Source organism: Podarcis melisellensis, assembly GCF_964234715.1.
Source record: "Podarcis melisellensis genome assembly, chromosome: 13".
Lineage (NCBI taxonomy): Eukaryota > Metazoa > Chordata > Lepidosauria > Squamata > Lacertidae > Podarcis > Podarcis melisellensis.
Window position 1 is genome coordinate 10,805,147 of NC_138545.1, and position 20,004 is coordinate 10,825,150.

The following is a 20,004-nucleotide window of genomic DNA, read 5'->3' on the forward strand; positions in this document are numbered from 1 at the left end:
GCAACCAGAAACAGACCTTAGAAAGATCTGTCTGAGCATGCACATGGGAGAGGAACTATGCTTTCCTGCCTCCTAGTCTCAAGACAGCAGCTTTCATCTCCTTGTTTCTCAGAGTGTATATGACAGGGTTCAGGAAGGGAGTCACTGTGGTGTAAAACACAGCCACCACCCCTCCCAGTGGATCTTGTGCTCCTGGTCTTAGATAAGTAAAGGTTAGAGGAATATAGCAGATCATTACAATAATGATATGGGATGTACATGTAGAGAAGGCACGCCGTCGCCCCTCGGCACTACGAATCTTTAGGACTGCCAAAACAATGTACATATAAGAAATGAGGAGAAGGAAAACACAAGTCATGGCTACAAGACCGACATCAATCAAGGTCACCATCTCATTGAGGGTTGTATCAGCACAGGCAAGTTTCAGCACAGCTGGAATGTCACAGAAGATATACCTCACCTCATTCCCTGGTCCATAGGGCAAGCGGAAGGTGAGAGCTGTCTCCATGGCTGAGTGCAAACAACCACCTGCCCATGTGCCAATAGCAAGCCAGAGGCAGGCATTGCGGTTCATGAGGGTGCCATAATGGAGAGGCCGGCAGATGGCCAGGAAGCGGTCATAAGCCATCACGGTGTAGAGGAAGCATTCTGTGCACCCCACAAAGTGGTAGAAGAAGAGTTGGCTCACACAACCAGCAAAGGAGATGGTCCCACCACCCTCCACAAACCCAGCAATCAATTTGGGCACCACTACGGTCGAGGTGGCAATGTCCAAGACGGACAAGTGGCAGAGGAACCAGTACATGGGCTTGTGCAGCTGTGGTTCGCATAACACAGCCAAGAGGACCAGGAGATTACTAAGGAGGGTCAGCAAGTAGATGGACACAAAGAAGCAAAATAAAGCAGCGTGTAGCTCAGGTGGGTATGGAATCCCCAAGAGGACAAAATACATCAGTGCTGTTTGATTTTTGCACTCCATTCTTTGAATGCCTTTAAGGTTTATCACCTCAATGTACAAAAGAGAGTGACAAAAATTATGAAGCTTTGGCAAGCTCTGTGTAACATTTTGGATATCACACCAAGCTCTTGTCATTTGTTGTCTGGGGGGAGGGAAGTGGTGAGATGTGGAATATCCATATTTTCCACCCTAAATTCTAAAGATTCCGGCGTCATCTCAGAGTCTTGGTGCAACAATTGTGCAACTTCATCCCCAGGGTTCATTTCAATCACGGTTCATCAATACTTTCTTCCAGAAGCTATTTTCAGATACATTCCACATGTAAGCCAGGAAAATGTAAAAAGAGAGTGCTTTTAAATAATGAGCACCATACCTTCTCTAATCTTATCCTTCCTCCGGACATACAAATGCACAAAATAAATTGTGGGGAAAGAGTTCTAGGTTGGAGGACATGATATAACCAGACTTGAATGCTGGTTGTATACATTTAGTAGTTGGTCATTTTTCTCCCGCTTATTCCATGCAACTGACGAAAAGGTTGTAATCTGATAACAGTCCTTATCATAATAGAGACTTTTAGGATGGAGAGGTCCAAGCAATACAGGTTGTGGACTTGGGTCCTGAAGACACAGAATCCCACCTGCTTATTCATATTGAGATGCCCAGTAGAAAAGGTTCTGTGCCTTTTTCGTGCCTTCACTCAACTATCTGGAGAGACAGCCAATCCCTTTTCTGTCCTTCAGCCAAGTTTGAACCCTGAAATAACAGCTGGTGTTCAGTGGCCAGCGCAGCAGAAGGAGTGCTCTCCTCTAGAGGTCCTAAGTTTCTCATCATAAATCCATTCCTAACATTCTCCCACAGCTATGGATTTTTCCTATAAGTTCTTCCCTTTTTTATAATACTGTGTTTGTGTCTGATCTTCTTTATATCCTCTCCCTCCCTTGTGCATTTCTTTCCTCCCTAGGTTTCTGATTTCCAGGCTTTGGGGATTTGAAGGCATTTCTGAACTCTGTGTGTTTTGATCATAACTATGTACCATGGGCTTATAATAACTCCATTTGGAATTACATCAGATATTTTCAAAATATCATCATGGCAATGTGAAAGGCCATAACTCAGTGGTAGAGCACATCTTTTGTGTGTAAAAGGTCCCGGGTTTTGTTGGCAATACTATGCTGGATGAACCAATATAAGGCAGCTTCCTACATCCATGCTGAATTTACTGTTTCAAAATACAAGCTGTGCTTCCTTTCCCACATACATGTTCATGGCTTCCTTTAGTTTTCACGGGGAACAGTATTGCTGCTGAAATTAATAACAGCAAACAGGCCTGTTGCCCCTTCATGGCTGGTAGGGATGAAGCCTGGGAGACCAATAGGAAGAGGAGCTAGAGCCAACGATAGGCAAAGTCACTCCTTGATTGGTTGGAAGTAAGAAGGCAGGCAGGTGAAGAATCACTGACAACAGACTGAAGCTGGCACAGGGAATACCCAATTCACTCTAATGAACCAATCTCCACTGCTCTTGTCTCTTGCACATAGATTTTCATTATTTGTAGCTCGAACCAAGTTTCTACATAACAAAGTCCCTACCTGAAAGCAACTGCATGATCTAAGAGACCTTACACAGGAGCAGGCAATCTTTCAGGTTACCTGGTCTCTGTTAAGAATAATTGTTTAATGCAGTGGCATAGCGTGGGTTGCCAGTGCCCAGGGCCATGCAGAGGGGGTAGTGGTAGGGAGGTAAACAGGTGGAGTAGGCATGCACATTCAACTGCCTAATGGCATCCGCATCACCTGGGAGATCACAGCTGCAGAGATACAAAAAGAGTCATTCATTGTCTGCAGAGGTCACTTCCTGGTTCACATGGAGAAGCTGTTTTCAATGGAAACCAGCTACAGAAGCAAGCAACTGTATTGAGGCAGCACCGGATGTTGAAATTTTGTATCCCCGAACAATATTGCACCCAGGACAACTTGTGACTCCCTCCCCCCCCCCCATGCTACGCCACTGGTTTAATGTACATTGAAATGGAAGATTGAAACATATTTTTGGACTGGAAATTTTTTATTTTGATATAAGAGCCAGTTTTTGTTTATCCAGCAGCTTCTACACGAACAAATAATAATAATAATAATAATAATAATAATAATAATAATAATAATAATAATACAGTGGCACCTCGGGTTAAGTACTTAATTCGTTCCGGAGGTCCGTTCTTAACCTGAAACTGTTCTTAACCTGAAGAACCACATTAGCTAATGGAGCCTCCTGCTGCCGCCGTGCCGGCAGAGCACGATTTCTGTTCTTATCCTGAAGCAAAGTTCTTAACCTGAAGCACTATTTCTGGGTTAGTGGAGTCTGTAACCTGAAGCGTCTGTAACCTGAAGCATCTGTAACCCGAGGTGCCACTGTACTTTTAATCAGCCAAGAAGAGCAAGGGTCTAGAGCACAAGTGATCGCCCTGACCGTTCCAAGCAGTTTGTCAACATGCTTGAGCCTTACAAACTGAAAGTCACCCAACACAACAGGACCAGACAGGGCTCTGGACACCCCTTGAGATTCACCTGCTATAATAGATGATGAATAATAATAATTGTTTTTATTCCTCTCCTCCTTCCTAAATAATCTTGTTTCACTGGGCCTTATCTCAGACACATTCCAAACAATCAAAAGCACTTCCTGAGAGAGGGGATGTGGCCTGGGAAGGGACATGGCCTGAGAAGAGCCTTGAAGGTCACATCGTGAGGTCTGGAGGGCTGTATTTTGCTCCCAGGCCTGAGGATCCCAATCTCTGGAAGAGCAATGTGCCCTCATGTTGCGTGTCTAGACCCCGCAACTACCCCTCGTTGAGGAATAAAACACACCAGGACACAGATATTAGGTTAATGTTATTGGGCAAATTTAGGCCACAACTTTACTGATTACAGAATGTGAGCAGTAATTGGCTTAGGAATTGAATGGACCCGTCTATATCTGACTCCTGCCTGCTGTGCAGGGAGTCCGGTAAGTGTAAACCACCAGAAGGGGGAGCCCTGTCAATGCAAACCAACTCAAGCTCCCCCAGGTGTTCCTGATGGGGTTGTGTCATGGCCCTAGCCCCACCCCAGGCTTCAGACAAGATCCACACCCCCATTCCTTTAACAGAATACCCTTAAGCTTGGAGGGGCAGGTGATGGCCACACCTCACCTCCCCCATCAAAAGATCAAGCAATGCCTAACCGCAAACCTTACAAAGTTGCTATGAGGTAGGTGAAAACTAAATGGCCCGTGCAAATTTTGTCAAGTGGAAAAATTCCTACCAGGCCCCTCAACAGCAACCAACCAAGGTCCATAGCAAGGCCAACGAAAACCTGTGAAAAGGGAGGAAGGGCGGGAGATTGAAGGAGCGAGCCAAGAGGAAGCCCTCCGGCTCACGCCTCCGTTTAAATGGTCACGCCCCCACCAGCCAGCAGATTGGCTGGCTGAGTGGTGACGCAGCCAGGATCCCCAGGGCAATGCCGCCACCCCTTCATCCGCCACCCCGGGGGAGAGTGGGTGGCCACGTGGTCCACCACAACTCTTCCCCACTAGGAAGTGGAGCGGACTTTTCATATTGTGCCATCCAGAGGTGAGAAGCTTAATCTGATGTTCTGTTTCCAATTTGTTTCCTCCTCTTCAACGGAAAGGATCTAAGCACCCTTCATCCTCTTGAAAGCTGCCTGAACCTCCTTGTTCCGCAGAGTGTAGATGATGGGGTTCAACATTGGGGTGACCACATTGCAGAAAATCTGGATGGGTGTAGCTAGCACATCGCTCAGGGATGGCTGGGTGTAGAGGAGAGCACAAGGCCCAAAGAAGAAGGAAACGACGGTCAAATGGGAAGCGCAGGTGGAAGCTGCCTTGCGCCGGCTTTCTGCCGAACGCATCTTCAGGACCGAGACGGCAATTCTGACGTAGGATGTGAGGATGAGACAGAAGCAGGCCATGGGCACCACGCCGATGTTGGTGAAGCTCACCGTCTCGATGATGTAGGTGTCGGCGCAGGCTAGCTTGACCACTGGGAAGATGTCGCACAAGAAGTAGTCCACCTCGTTGGTTCTGCAGTAAGGCAACGTGAAGGTCAAGCTGGTCAAAATGGTGGCATGGAACGAACTAGTGAACCATGTGCCCGCTGCCAGAAGGGCACACACTTTCCGGTTCATGATGACTGTGTACCTCAATGGGTGACAGATGGCGGCATAGCGATCATAGGCCATGACGGTGTAGAGGAGGCACTCGGTGCTTCCCAGGAAGTGGTAGAAGAAGACCTGGCACATACATCCACCTAAGGAGATGGTTCTGCTCCCTGCCCAGATGTTGGCCAGGAACTTGGGAGTGCTGATGGAGGAGAAGCCCAGGTCTACCACAGAGAGATTGCAGAGGAACCAATACATGGGAGTGTGGAGGCGAGCATCAGTGATGATGGCAGAGAGGATGAGGAGGTTGCCGAGCAAAGTGATGAGGTAGAAAGATAGAAAGACGGCAAAGAGGATGTTGTGTATGCCTTCGGTGTGGGGGATGCCAAGGAGAATGAATTCCAAGATTACGGTGTGGTTTCGCCTTTCAGATCCAACCATGTTGCTAAAGGGATATTTTTTGGTGGGGGAGAAGAGAGAAAACACACAGTCTTGGTCAATTCTTCAGAAATGCAGCAAAACTATTGAGTTGCAAAGGATCTACATCTGTTGTGAGGAATCTGTGGTCCTCCAGATGTTGATGAAATCTCAACTCTCATTAGACCCAGCCTGCATGGCTGATGGACAAGGATGATGGGACTTGTAGTCAACATCTGGAAGGTTCCCCTTCTACAGGAGCTGGAAGCAATTCTCCAATGTTTCAAACAGAAGTCTTCCCCAACCCTACCTGGAGCATTGAACAATTTGCAGCTTTTGTCAAGCATATATACTTAGAGTCAGCTCTAGATATTATTGAAGGAGTTGCAGATAAGAGTCCTAACTCATCTTCTTCCTCCTGTCCTGACTGGCTATCTGAAATAGGAGGGACACACGGTAAGGCAGAGCCTGGAATGAATAGCAGCTGAGGGAAGGAAAGCACCAGGGGTTGGGGGCTGGAAGCAAGTGAGCAGCAGAAGGGAGAGGAGAGGCTGCAAAACAGATTGGAGCATCAATTGGACTGCAAATCCCTTTGAACTCTTATTTCTGAGTAAGCTTGCATGGTGTCAGGCTACAACCTCTTAGAACTTACTTCTGAGCAAGCCAATAGGATTTGCAGCTAGGTAAGCATTTTTAGGATCAGGCTGTTAAGTGCTGGGGTGTCCAGCAATGTGCATAAATGTGTGAACTGTGCCTGTTTCTGCAGAATCTTGTTCACAGATCTTTTCCTGATAATCTTCAGGCAAAGCACCCATTTTGCTAGCAAGCTTTCAGCACACTCCATGGGAATCATTCCAGAATTAGCCCTGCAGAAATCCGTGCCATGAATTCACTGTGCACCCTTTGGCCTCAGTTCCTCCATCTCTAAAATGGGAAGCTGCCCACCTCATCAGAAGGGCAGGTTGTAGCAGCTGGAGTGGGTGATCAAGGCTAAATTAGGTGCCTCCAGCAGCTAAGAGCCTGGGGTAATTCTGCAAGCATTTCACGAAAGTGAAGATTTTAAATGGGTTTTGCAAATGCAGAAGTTATATATGAATAATAATGCAGTAAAGGCAATTATCCTGAATCAGGCTGCAGCAGAGCTAGAGTGAGGGAAATTCTGCTGAGAAGCCAGCTCTGGCAGGCTGCTCTCTCCATCAATTGTCACCTGGAAGCAGTTTCAGCAGAAGGAGAGAAGGGAAGAAGGCTATTTTAATTAAGAACTAATTCTGGGCTCATCCACACTTGCCCTGCACTTTCTAGGCATGTGTTAAAGTGTCATGTCCCAGTGCATTCCCTGCACAAACCTGTTCCGAATGCTGAATCAGAACAAATGACAATTTGGATTTTCCACATATTGCTGTTTGCTCCAATTCAGCAGTAAAGAGCAGTTTTTTTCATCCGGAAAGCAGCAGGACAGAAAAAAAGTGCTCAGATATCATAGAATCATGGAGTTGGAAGGCACCGTGTGGATGATCTAATCTAGGGATGGTCAGCTCCCAAGAGACTGCGATCTTCTCACAGAGTTAAAACTGACAGTGATCAACCCCATTTTGGGGGGTTCAGGTCAAAGTAGCTGAGCTTTTTTTAGGAAGGAAAGCCCTGTTTTGGGGGGTTAAGGTTGCTGAGCTTTTTTTAGGGAAGCCAAGGTTGTTGAGCTTCTTTGGGGGGAGTCAGTGATCTACCACAGACGTCCAGTGATCTACCGGTAGATCACAATCTACCTGTTGGACATGCCTGCCAACACCCTGCAATGCAGGAATTTTTCACCCAAGGTGAAATCTCACAACCCTGAGATTAAAAGTCTACCAGCTGAGCTATCCCAGCTTTGTGGCTCTTTGACGTATGGACCTATTCCTAGAAACATGGCACAAAAGGAAGTCCGGATGAGCCCTCAGTGGTGAGAAACATGTGTGCTACCAGGTCTTTTTATTAAGCTCCAGCTCCCATCAGCCCTTGCCAGCATGGCCAATGGTCACGGATGAAGAGAACATCTGGAGGACCACACCCTGAACTAGCACCTGAGTTTGTTTGTTGTCCCTCCTCCCTTCCTATACCTTTTCCCCTTTGTGTCATCTCCTAGATTGCAAGCACAAGAGTAGGATCATTGACCTTTGCAAGCCGTTCATCCAGTTCGTACCGAAGAACAGGGCAAATACATTTGGTGAATTGGTAATAAAATTGGACCTTTTGAATAAGGAAAGGTAGCTGTTTAAAAAGCATTCGAACAACAAAGAAAAGGAGCCGGAGAAAAGAAATATTCTCTTACCCTGCATGCATCGAAGACAGGGAGTTACTGCATTACATAGTTCTTCTCTCTGATGCTGAATCTTATCATCTCAGCCCACCACCAGCACCTGTTTCCTTGAAATAAAACTTCTACTGATTGATCAGAGCTGGTGTCTTCCCTTCTTTCTGTCACAAGAAAATCTACTTTGCTCTTACATCAGTTCAGTAAAAATGCAGATCTCCTGCGTTGCAGGTTCTGAAAGTCTGAACGGCCCCAGTCTTCTGGAGGCATCTTTACATCTTCTGTGTCCTTCTGTAGGGATTTGAGACTCTGGAGAATGCCTTCCAGTCTCCCTGTCTCATGGCAGTGCTCAATGAAATCACCAGCAGGGTTGCATCAGTTGTTTTGAACAGTTAATTAGCTGCCTGTAAAATGGAAGGGGAGGTAGCCGTCTCTTAGAGGTGGGCTGTCAAACAAAGCCTGGGGCCTTTAAAAGATCTCTGTGGCACCCTTAGCACTCTCTCCAAGGAAACGATCATCTCCAGGTTTAAGGATTAGTGACTTGATAGGAAAGCAAAGGAATTACATGTGACCACTAAAGGATGTGAAGGATGCACAAAGACCATGATGGCTATGTTCCCCCTCCAATGTCCCAGGCAGTATGCCTCTGAAAACCTGTTGCTTGGAATCAGCATTGTGCAGAGCACTGCTGAACTCCTGCCCTCCTTGCAGGCTTCCTATATGCATCTGGTTGGCCACTGTGAGAAAAGTATGCCAGACCAGATGGGAGCTGCAGTCCAACAGCATCTGGTGTGCCCTTCATTGGTTACCCTTGGAGTGGACGCGAGTGGCGCTGTGGTCTAAACCACTGAGCCTCTTGGGCTTGCTGATCAGAAGGTCGGCAGTTTGAATCCCTGCGACTGAGTGAGCTCCCATTCCTCCAGCTCCTGCCAACCTAGCACTTCAAAAGCACACTAGTGCAAATAGATAAATAGGTACCACTGCAGTGGGAAGGTAAATGGTGTTTCCGTGTGCTCTGGTTTCCGTCACAGTGTCCAATTGCATCAGAAGCGGTTAGTCATGCTGGCCACATGACCCAGAAAGCTGTCTGTGGACAAACGCCAACTCCCTTGGACTGAAAGCGAGATGAGCGCCGCACCCCATAGTCACCTTTGATTTGGCAACCATCCAGGGGTCCTTTGCCTTTTACCTTTTACCCTTGAAGTAGCCATCTGGACAGTGGGAACAAAGGGTTCTATCCAACTAAGTCTTATTCAGAGTAGGCCCACTGAAATTCATGGACTTAGTCATGTTCATTAGCTTCTTTTTTCCTATTATATTTTATTAAGTTTCAACACAGCATATACAATCAAAACACAATTACATCTTTTTGCTTATTTTTGTTGATTTCCCACCCAATTTTCCATGGAATTGCTGTTTCTTCACTTCTGCTGCCCTATCTTCTATCTACTAAATAATAACCTCAGTATTATAATCTAATTACTTACGTTGCTCATGGCTCAAATCCTGCTCACGAGTTCATCATATGGTAGCATTTCTTTAAGTAGTCCAAAAAGTCATGTTCATTAACTTCAGTGGGTCTACACTGAAGTAAGCATTGGATGGAACCCAGAATGCTGGACCAGACAGACCTCTCATCTGATCCAGCAACCTCTTCTTACATCCTTCTGTTTGACAGTGGATCAGAGTGTCTTGGAAAGGAATAGACTCTTCTCCATTAGAAGTTGACTGTCCGCCTATCCGGGATGCTGTAGCAGCTGTTTACTGACAGGAGGGTGGACTGGAAGATGTTTGAGGGCCCTTCCAACTCTAGGATCCTGTCAATGGTACCCATGGCAGGACACTGTGCTGAGATTCTGCTCCAAGAGCAACACTGAGCAGGCTGGTAGCTTTTGGGCAGATGGCACCTGGCTTCCTTCCACTGTGCTACTCATGGCACAGAAGTATACAGCAGCGTCGCTCAGTCTTGCCACGTCTTTTTTCAGCGTGGTGCGGCGAGATTCTTTGATCACGTCTAGCATGAACTCCTCGGCAGCTGCAACAGACTTTCCATCATAGCCGTGTCCCAAGTAGGACATTGTGCTCCCAGTCTGCTTGTACCAATACATCGTGTCGTGGGTCATGCTTAGGTTTTGAGTACAGTCAATCAGGATCTTGCCTCCTTCCAAGGAGAAGACTTTCTCAGGTTGCATGACTTGGCCAAAGACAAAGCACTGAGCCACTATGTGGAAAGAGACGGTGATTATAGGAAGAGGGTGCTGAAGGATGGCTGTAACTCACTGGGGGTGCAGAAAGTCCTGGGTTCAATCTCTCACAGCATCTACAGGTAGGACTGGGAGAGACATTCTGTCTGAAATCCTGGAGAGCCTCTGCCAGTTGATGTAGACAATATGGAGCTAGATGGACTGGAACAATCTCTGTCTAAGACCCTAGAAAGCTACTGCTGGTCAGATTATTGGACTAGATCAGGCTTAGCTTACATGGCGCCCCCCAGAGTTGTTCCTGGACCACAACTCCCATCAGCCCCAGCCAGCATGAATAATAATAATAATAATAATAATAATAATAATAATAATAATAATTAGAATATTTGTACTCTGCCCATCTGACTGGGTTGCCCCAGCCACTCTGAACAACTCCCAGCATATACAAAAACATAATAAAACATTAAACATTAAAAACCACCCAATATAGGGCTGCCTTCAGATGTCTTCTAAAGGTTGTGTAGTTACTTATCTCCTTGACATTTGATGGGAGGGCATTCCACGGGGTGGGTGCCACTACCAAGAAGGCCCTCTGCCTGATCAGAAATGATGGGAGTTGAGGACCAACAATATCTGGAGGACAGCACATTGCCTAGTCCAAGGGTAGATGGACATAAGGGTTTGACTCGGGCCACACCGTACACTGAAAGCACTATGATAGCACTTGAAACAGTTATGGCTTCCTCTGAAGAATTCTGGGCGCTGTAATTTGTTAAGGGTGCTGAATGTTGATGGGCAGCTCCCTCTTCACCTCACAGAACTACAATTCTCAGACTTCCCTGTGAACGAGGATTGATAGTTAAACCATTGTAGTAATTGTATATCTGAGGGGAATAAATGTCTCCTAATGACATTCAGCATCCTTAGCAAACAACAGTTCACAGGATAAGCCAGACATCAAGAGCAAATAGCAAGCTCACCAATTGTGAAGAGCAGGGCCAGGAACATCTTTCGGCTCAAAGCTGAAGCGTAGCTGTTCTGCTGAAATGAGGAGGGTGTCTGGTGGCCCCTAGCTCTTAACAGATCCTTCTGTCAAAAGTTCACCACATTATGACAGAAAGTGAGTTTCCTGTATCGCTCTGAAAAGCCTACTGATCTCGGCACACCACAAACCAATGCTTTGCTTTCACCCTGTTTCCCCTTCTTAAAGCTGAAAATAGGAACAATTCAGAACATTCTACGTACAACTCATGACCAATTGTGGAATCTGTTGTAGTTTGCTTATATAGCAGGTGCGGGGGGGTGTAACTTAAAACAGGGAAACAGTACGGATGAAAGGGTTAAAGAACCCCACACCCCTAATAGCACTGCTCCTATGATATTTGTAGCCCTTTGTGCATAGGGAGCACCCTGCTTCAGTTGTCTAACATTTGGAAAAGAAAAAGCTGTCCCTTTAAAGTCAAGAAGTGTAGAAGTTGGCCCCCTCTTTACCACACATTTAAAACAATATCATATCACTTTAAATAGACAAGGCATCCCCCCAAAATACCTGGGTGCTAGACTTTGTTAAGGGTGCTAAGAGTGGTTTAACCATTAATCCCTCTTCCCAGGGAATTCTGGGAACTGGAGCTCCGTGAGGTGAATCGGGGTCTCCAAACGACTCTCATGCATAGCTGTCAACTTTTCCCTTTTCTTGTGAGGAATCCTATTCAGAATAAGGGAATTTCCCTTAAAAAGGGGAAAACATTGACAGCTATGCTTTCATGGTTAGAAAACATGTTTTAACCTCCATTTACAGGGGCAGAATTCCTTGGAATGAGGGAAGGAAAAGGATGAACAGGTGTGGTAAAAATTAAAAAGGAGGTCTATGCTTCAAGCTGGGGTGAAGGGAGGAACGCAACCTGTTCAACCCACACCAAGCATTAAAGGGGTGTTTGTACCTTCAGTTGCTGTAACTTGCTGATAACACAACCTCTTGCTCTTCTAGATCCAATGTGTGAGACAGAGAATGGCTAGGGAAGTTATCATCAGAAACAGCTACATGAAACATGAAGAAGACTTACATTTCTCATTGTCATGGGCTGATGTCCATCATGTAATTTGATGTCAGGACATTGCCAGGCCCTGTAATGAGATCAGAAGCCTCTCATTCTATTTCAATCACACCTTCATCTCCTCTTCGGCCTCCTTTTTTCCAGAATTTTATCCTTCCTTATCACAAGGCATTGATCATTCCTGGTTGTTTTCTGACCCCTAGTGGTCACTTTTGTCATTCTCCAAGCTTACCTAAAATTTGAAACAGATGTTGGGGGTGAATATAAACACCTCCTCTCTCTACTTGTATCTTCCTTCTTTAAAAACATAAGAAGGACCTACTGGATCAGCCATCTAGTCTGGCATCCTGTTCTCACAGTGGCCAGCCAGATGCCTGTGGGAATCCTCAAGCAGTAAAAAGGTAAAGCTACCCCTGACCATTAGGTCCATTCGCAGATGACTCTGGGGTTGCGGCGCTTATCTCGCTCTATAGGCCAAGGGAGCCGGCGTTTGTCCACAGACAGCTTCCAGGTCATGTGGCCAGCATGACTAAGCCACTTCTGGTGAACCAGAGCAGTGCACGGAAATGCCATTTACCTTCCCGTCGGAGTGGTACCTATTTGTCTACTTGCACTTGACTTGCTTTCAAACTGCTAGGTGGGCAGGAGCTGGGACCGAGCAACAGGAGCTCACCCCGTCGCGGGTATTCAAACCACCGACCTTCTGATCGGCAAGCCCTAGGCTCTGTGGTTTAGACCACAGCACCACCCACATCCCCCTCAAGCAGTCCCCAAGCACAATATCCTTCTCCCCACCTGAGGTTTCCGGCAACAAGCATATAGAGGCATTGTTTTCCCCAAACACAATGATTCTTCAACATCAACTTCACTGGACTGGTCATGTTATTCAGATGCCTGGTTATTGTCTTCCAAAGCAACTACTCTATTCTGAACTTAAAAATGGAAAGTGTAATGTTGGTGGTCAACAAAAAGAAGTTTAAAGACTCTCTCAAGGCAAACCTTTAAAAAATGTAGTATAAACACAGACAACTGGGAAACACTGGCCTATGAGTGCTCCAGAACAGCCTTTACCAAAGGTGTCATGGGCTTCAAAGATGCTTGAAGGACGAAGCATCTTTGAATCTTCTCAGAACAAAGGGGAGAAACGTGCAAAGAGGAAGGCACGTTTGGCAAACCCTCACCATGATCAACTCCCACCTGGAAGCCTATGTTCCCACGGTGAAAGGATGTGTGGATCCAGAATTGGCCTCCACAGTCACTTATGGACTCACTGTTAAAACCATGTTTATTGAAGACAATCTTACTCAGGTATGAGTGATCGCCAAAGAAGAAGAGTCAGCTTTCTGTGCCTTCTGAGCATGCTAAGTCCTCACTGAGCTTCATTGTGTTCCCCACCCACCACCTTTTCATTTTAAACAAGCCTAATTATACATGCCAAGGGACGCGGGTGGCGCTGTGGGTTAAATTACAGAGCCTAGGACTCGCCGATCAGAAGGTCAGCAGTTCGAATCGCCGCGACAGGGTGAGCTTCTGTTGCTCAGTCCCAGCTCCTGCAAACCTAGCAGTTCGAAAGCATGTCGGTGCAAGTAGATAAATAGGTACTGCTCCGGCGGGAAAGTAAACGGTGTTTCCGTGCGCTGCTCTGGTTTGCCAGAAGTGGCTTAGTCATGCTGGCCACATGACCCGGAAGCTGTACGCCGACTCCCTCGGCCAATAAAGTGAGATGAGCACCGCAACCCCAGAGTCGGTCACGACTGGACCTAATGGTCAGGGGTCCCTTTACCTTTACCTAATTATACATGCCACATAGATGGTGCTGGTTTGGCTACATAAGCATTCACAAGCATTCACTGTTAGGCCCTGTCTGCACCACACATTTAAAGCAGTGTGATATCATTTTGAAAAGTCATGGCTTCCCCCAAAGAAGCCTGGGAAGGAACTATAGTTCCTTGATGGGTTCTTGATGGCGCAGGTTCGTAGCTTGGGGGTCCTCCTGGATTCTTTGCTGTCGCTCAAGGCTCAGGTGGCCTCAGTGCCTTCCATCAGCTTCAGCTGGTGGCCCAGCTACGCCCCTATCTGGACAGGGATAGCCTAACTACTGTTGTCTGCACTGGTAACTTCAAGGTTCAATGTGTTATACATAAGTTTGCCTCTGAAGCCTGTTCGGAAACTTCAGCTAGTGCAGAATTCAGTGGCCAGGTTGCTCACCAGAGCAAGATGGTTTGAGCATACTACACCAATCCTGGTCCAACTGCACTGGCTGCTAATTAGTTTTTGTGCCCAATTCAAAGTGCTAGTTTTGACCTCTTGAAATGGCTCGGGACCGCAATGCCTCAAGCATCACCTCTTTCCATATGAACCTACCCAGACCCTGAGATCATCTTCTGAGGCCCTTCTTCGTGAGCCTCCTCTTCAAGAGATCTTGAGGCATCTAATCATAAGCCTGCATTTTTATCAAAGCTTATATATTTCAATCAAGGCTTGTATTTTAAAATGAGCTTAAAAAAAAGATTTTCAAATGTTTCATGCCAGGCAGAAGACCAGCTGCTTAGAAAGAACCTTGGCAATTCCTCCTAGACAAGGGGCCCCCCTGATTTATAGCAGGAAAAACAATTCTCAAAGTCGTTAAAAAAAGGGGAATACAGGCTAAGAGCGAGGACACTGACCCTACATATTACAGAAGATAAAAAAGGCTGAGAAAACACAATTAGGAATGGGCAAATAGTAAAATGATACCATGGGCCTCTCATTAAAACTTGAGCAGTGAAAAAGGCAACTGGCTTGGCTGGAAGAATGAGAGCATTTTTGGGAAATCTTTTAAAGCTGTTTCTTTCTTAAACTGAGAGAGTTAAAGGGTAATAAATGCTGGGAAGAGCTAATGGGAGAAGCATCTAGCTGGCTGGGAAAGGAGGGGTGTAAACTGAAGAGGCTTCTTTTAAAGCTGTTTTTTACTGAGTTCCTTCCTTTTTACTTTGAGAAGCTTTATTCTTTTAAAAGGCTACCTATGATAATGTATGAAATATATTAGCTTAAATATATTGGCTTAAATGTAATTATGCAAAGGATTTAAGAAATGCTAGATTCTTATTTCATAGAGTCATATTGCAATAGGAGACCAGAGGGGCAAATGAGCCCAGCCTCCTGCCAGACAGGAGACGCCATCGAGCACTCCTGATATATAGTTGTCAGGCCTTTTGTTTAGAAACCTTCAATGAAGGAGATCTTTCAATGTTGATGTGAACTCAAGATCCTTGAAGATAAAATTTAAGATTAACCATTTGTTTTAGAAGGCAATAGGGCAAGGAGGGCAAGAGGTGAGCTGGTAATTAAGATTCCTTGTTGAGACACATGTAAGATATATTATTACTTATTTGTCATTTATATATAGCTCTTTGTGTTCCATATAAGGACAGGAGGATATGGGTGTATCTTTTGTGATTGGTTCTAGCAAACAGCCAATAGAAATTTCAACCAGGCTGATTGGACAGAGGCAGCCACAGGAGGAGCAAAGGGGGCTGGATTAAGGGAATATAAGTGCTGGCCAGAATGGCAGGAGGCCAGGCCAGAGCTTGGTAACCATATACCACTGAGCCTCTCATTTATTTGTCTGACAAATAAATTATTATTTTAATTTCTCTATTGCTGCGTTGAATATTTCATTCCAGCTAAGCGTTAACCACAAGCAGAAGGTGCTACATTTTATGGTGCCCCTGTGACTCGGATAAGTGGTCTGCTGGAACGCAGCCCCTTCGCCCTACTGGGCAGGGTACAAGAGAGAGGATCTCTAAACTGCTTACCCAGCGCGCACTGGTAAATTTTTCCAGGGGGAACGCAGAAGTCTCGTCTGTCTGATACCCTGCTCACTGGCGGCGACGGACCGGGGGGAAACAGGGAACCAACCAAGGGTAAGTGCACAAAGGGATTTTTGGCCCTCCAATTAATTAGGAGGAAGAGAAGTCTTGATCAAACTTCTGCGTCTCAGTAAGGGGAAACTGAGTACGCTAGGTGGTTGGGTACATCAGATGTTGGTCTGGTGGAGGAAAAGGGAAAATTGGGAGGTAGAGTGTGGTGAAGTATCCAGCGCATTGTATGTGTGAGAAAGTACAGAGCAATCTGTAGCTGACCTGAGTGTGGAGTGGGTAGTACTTCGGTTCCCAGTGAGGCGACTCCATCTGGGCAAGGAACCCCACAAAGCGCGTCTGTGAGTGACTGAGTGGATACTTCACAGGGCCATACAATGGGAGTTGGGGGTTCAAAGGGGGGAAATACACCTCTTGAATGTATGTTAAATAATTTTAAGAAAGCCTTCTCAGGGGCATATGGAGTCAAAATGACGCCAGAGCGCTTGAGAACGTTATGTGAACTAGAATGGCCAAAACAAATTACTGGATGGCCATCTCAGGGAACCTTTGATATAAATTTAGTAAACAAACTTTGGTCCGATATCGCCAAAGAAACTGGAGGGTGCCCAGAACAATTTTCATATATAGATTCCTGGCTGAGCACATTAAATAAAAATCCTCCATGGATAAGGAAATGCAAAGTCAAACGATGCAAACTATTGGCTGTAAAAGCCGAAGCTAGGAAAGGAATCTTGCCAAATAAACTCAAACCCATTTTTGAGGGGCCAGAGGAAGAGGTGCTTCCACCTCCACCCTATGCTCCACATCGAAGGGAGCCTAATCCAAACACTCCACCAGTTGTAACCCCAAGGCAAGAAACTGGAATGAATAATGGGGGTGGAGTCACAGAGCTTGATTCCTTGATAGATTATGATAAATATCTTCAGGAGGCATTGGAGTCCTATAATAAAGCCCAAGCAGAAGTGGTTATTCCACCTGTGACTCCTAATAGACCTCCATCTACAGTCTCCTTTAGTGGAACAACTGATTGCCCACCCCAAACCCCTGTACATCCAAGTCCTAGAGAAATATTACAGAAGTTACAGGGAGACCTTGATCGGTCAGCAAGCAATACAGCCAGGCGTATAAAGCTGCTAAAAGAACGCCTTGGGACAGATACCATCCCCTATGATTTGAGGCCCCTAGAGCAAAGTGAAGAAAAAGGTCACGTAGTAGCCCCTCTTAGAAGAGTATTTGATGCACTTGAGGAGCCTGTGCTGGTTAATGGGCAACCCGGACCACGGCCACCTCGAACTTCGACCCTGCAATATATTCCATTCACGACTACAGATCTGATGAATTGGAAAACACACACCCCATCTTTTGCAGAAAAACCTCAGGCTATGATGGACTTGGTGACTTCAATAGTAAATACTCATAGCCCTACTTGGACAAATTGTCGCCAGCTCCTAAATACTCTTTTCACCACTGAGGAAAGGAGAGACATAATTGAAAAGGCACAGATATATTTGCGTGAGCAGGCCAGAGTGGGAAATATTTTTAATATTGACCGTCATCTCCAAGACAACTTTCCCTTGGAAGATCCTAATTGGGATCCAAACAATGCAATTCACCTGACCAGACTTACCACCTACCGCCAGACGCTTGTGCAAGGTATCCGCAGGGCATGTCAGAGGCCCACTAATATGTCTAAAGTCTCAGAAGTAGAACAGAAACCAAATGAGAGTCCGGGAGACTTTTTAGAGAGGCTGCAGGAAGCCTATCGTATATGGACTCCTTTTGACCCTGAAGCCCCTGAAAACAGCAGAATGATTACTGCTACATTTGTGGCCCAGTGCGCTTCTGACATTCGTAAGAAAATTCAGAAATCAGAAGGATGGGAAGGGATGCTGATGAGCCAAATTATGGCCATTGCACGCCGAGTTTATCGGAATAGGGATGAGGCTGAGAAACAAGAGAAGAAGAAGTGGCAGAAGGAAAAGATGGTGATGCTAGCCACAGCAGTGAAGCAAGACTACCGCCCCTTAAATGGAGGGAGAGGGCGAGGAAAGAATCCACCACTGGGAAGGAATCAATGTGCGAATTGCAAGAAGGAGGGTCACTGGAAGCGGGAGTGTCCTGAACCCTTGAGGTTGGAAGAAGTACGCCCAGGCCCAGGCCCAGGCTCCGGCCCAAGAAACCAGGGACGGGGACGGGGAATGATCCGAGATGGAAGATATCAGAGACCAGGACAGGGACGGAGTAGAGACAATTTCATTGGACTGGCAGAAGAGGATTTTACTCAAGACTAGGAATGACCGGACTCCATAAAGTTAGGCTTCCAGGAGCCCACGGTCACGATTCAATTAGGGAGCCATTTAATAGACTTTATGATTGATACTGAGGCTGAATACTCAGTACTCCCAGAACTATTGCAGAAAAAGGCATCCAAAAGTGTAGTCATTAAAATTGCCACTGGACAGTCAGCTAAGAGGTCTTTCCTCCAACCTTTGGAATGCCAGATTGGGGGACATCGTTTAACCCATCAGTTTTTGTATATACCTGAGTGTCCAATACCTCTCTTAGGCAGAGATATGCTGTCCAAATTGCAGGCCCAAATCACCTTCACTCCTCGAGGTCCAGAAATGAAACTGCCATCAAAAGCAGCAGGAATAATTACCCTCTCAGTACCTAAGGAACAATCATGGCGCCTAATGTCAGCCTTGCAAGTCCAACCCACATTGGATATAGAATTAAACAAGCTCCTCCGAACTCTACAGGTGCCACCAGGAGTATGGGCCGAAAATAGCCCACCAGGAATGGCTAAGAATATAGCTCCAATTGTAGTAACCCTAAAACCTATGGCTACCCCTGTATCTGTAAGGCAATATCCCTTACCCCGGCGAGCAGCAGAGGGTATCCAGAAACATTTGGACCGCCTATTAAAATATGGTCTGCTTAAGCCTTGCCAATCAGAATGGAACACACCCCTTTTGCCTGTTCGAAAACCTGGGACAGATGAATACAGGCCAGTGCAGGACTTGAGGCTCGTAAACCAGGCTATCGAGACCTTGCACCCAAATGTACCAAACCCATATACCTTGCTGAGTTTGATCCCACCAGAAGCAACATTTTTTACTGTATTGGACTTGAAAGATGCATTCTTCTGTTGCCCGCTGGCACCACAGAGCCAACCTATATTTGCCTTCCAGTGGGAAGACCCTTTGACAGGAACAAAAGGCCAGCTAACCTGGACAAGATTGCCCCAAGGATTTAAAAATTCCCCAACTTTATTTGGCACTGCCTTGGCGAGGGATCTAACAAGTTACCCCTCAATACCGGGAGAAAAGGTGGTTCTGCAATATGTAGATGACCTTATATTAGCGGCAAAAGATTTTGATACCTGTAAAGAAGGGACAGAGGAACTGCTCCACTTGCTCTGGGAAGCTGGCTACCGAGTTTCCCAGAAAAAGGCACAGTTATGTTTAGAAAAGGTCAAATATTTGGGCTTTGACATCTCACACCAACAACGAGCATTGAGACCAGAGAGGAAAGAAGCTATTTGCCTTATCAAGGAACCTACCACAAGAAAACAACTTAGAGGATTCCTGGGAACAGCAGGGTTTTGTAGACTATGGATACCTGATTTCAGCAGTCTGGCCAAGCCCTTACATGAAAGCACTCGAGGTGCAGAAAAGGACCCATTCGTATGGGGACCTGAGCAGAAACAAGCCTTTTTAGTTATCAAACAACGACTTATGGAGGCCCCAGCCCTTGGATTGCCTAATTCGGAAAAACCCTTTCAGCTGTATGTACATGAACAGAATGGGATTGCAGCGGCAGTCCTGACCCAGAGATTAGGAAGTTGGAACCGTCCAGTAGCTTATTTGTCTAAACAATTGGACTCAGTAGCAAAAGGATGGCCTCCATGCCTAAGGGCAGTAGCGGCCACTGCAAGCCTTGTCAAAGAAGCTGATAAATTTACCTTCGGCCAGACGATGTATGTGAATGTACCTCATGCTGTTCTGACACTCATGGAATATAAGGGTAGTTATTGGCTAACGAACCCAAGGATGGCTAGA

The 20,004-nt window shown here is 46.1% G+C and overlaps 1 protein-coding gene across 1 annotated transcript; it reads right to left on the reverse strand.

Moving 5' to 3' along the window:
- Positions 1 to 55: 55 nt before the first annotated feature.
- On the reverse strand, positions 56 to 5,556 carry LOC309356023 (uncharacterized protein; the record flags this gene model as incomplete). Its single annotated transcript, XM_081887205.1, has 3 exons — positions 56 to 1,006; positions 2,755 to 2,768; positions 4,638 to 5,556. 3 exons carry the CDS (start codon positions 5,554 to 5,556, stop codon positions 56 to 58), a joined length of 1,884 nt encoding a protein of 627 aa, XP_081743331.1.
- Positions 5,557 to 20,004: the final 14,448 nt, after the last annotated feature.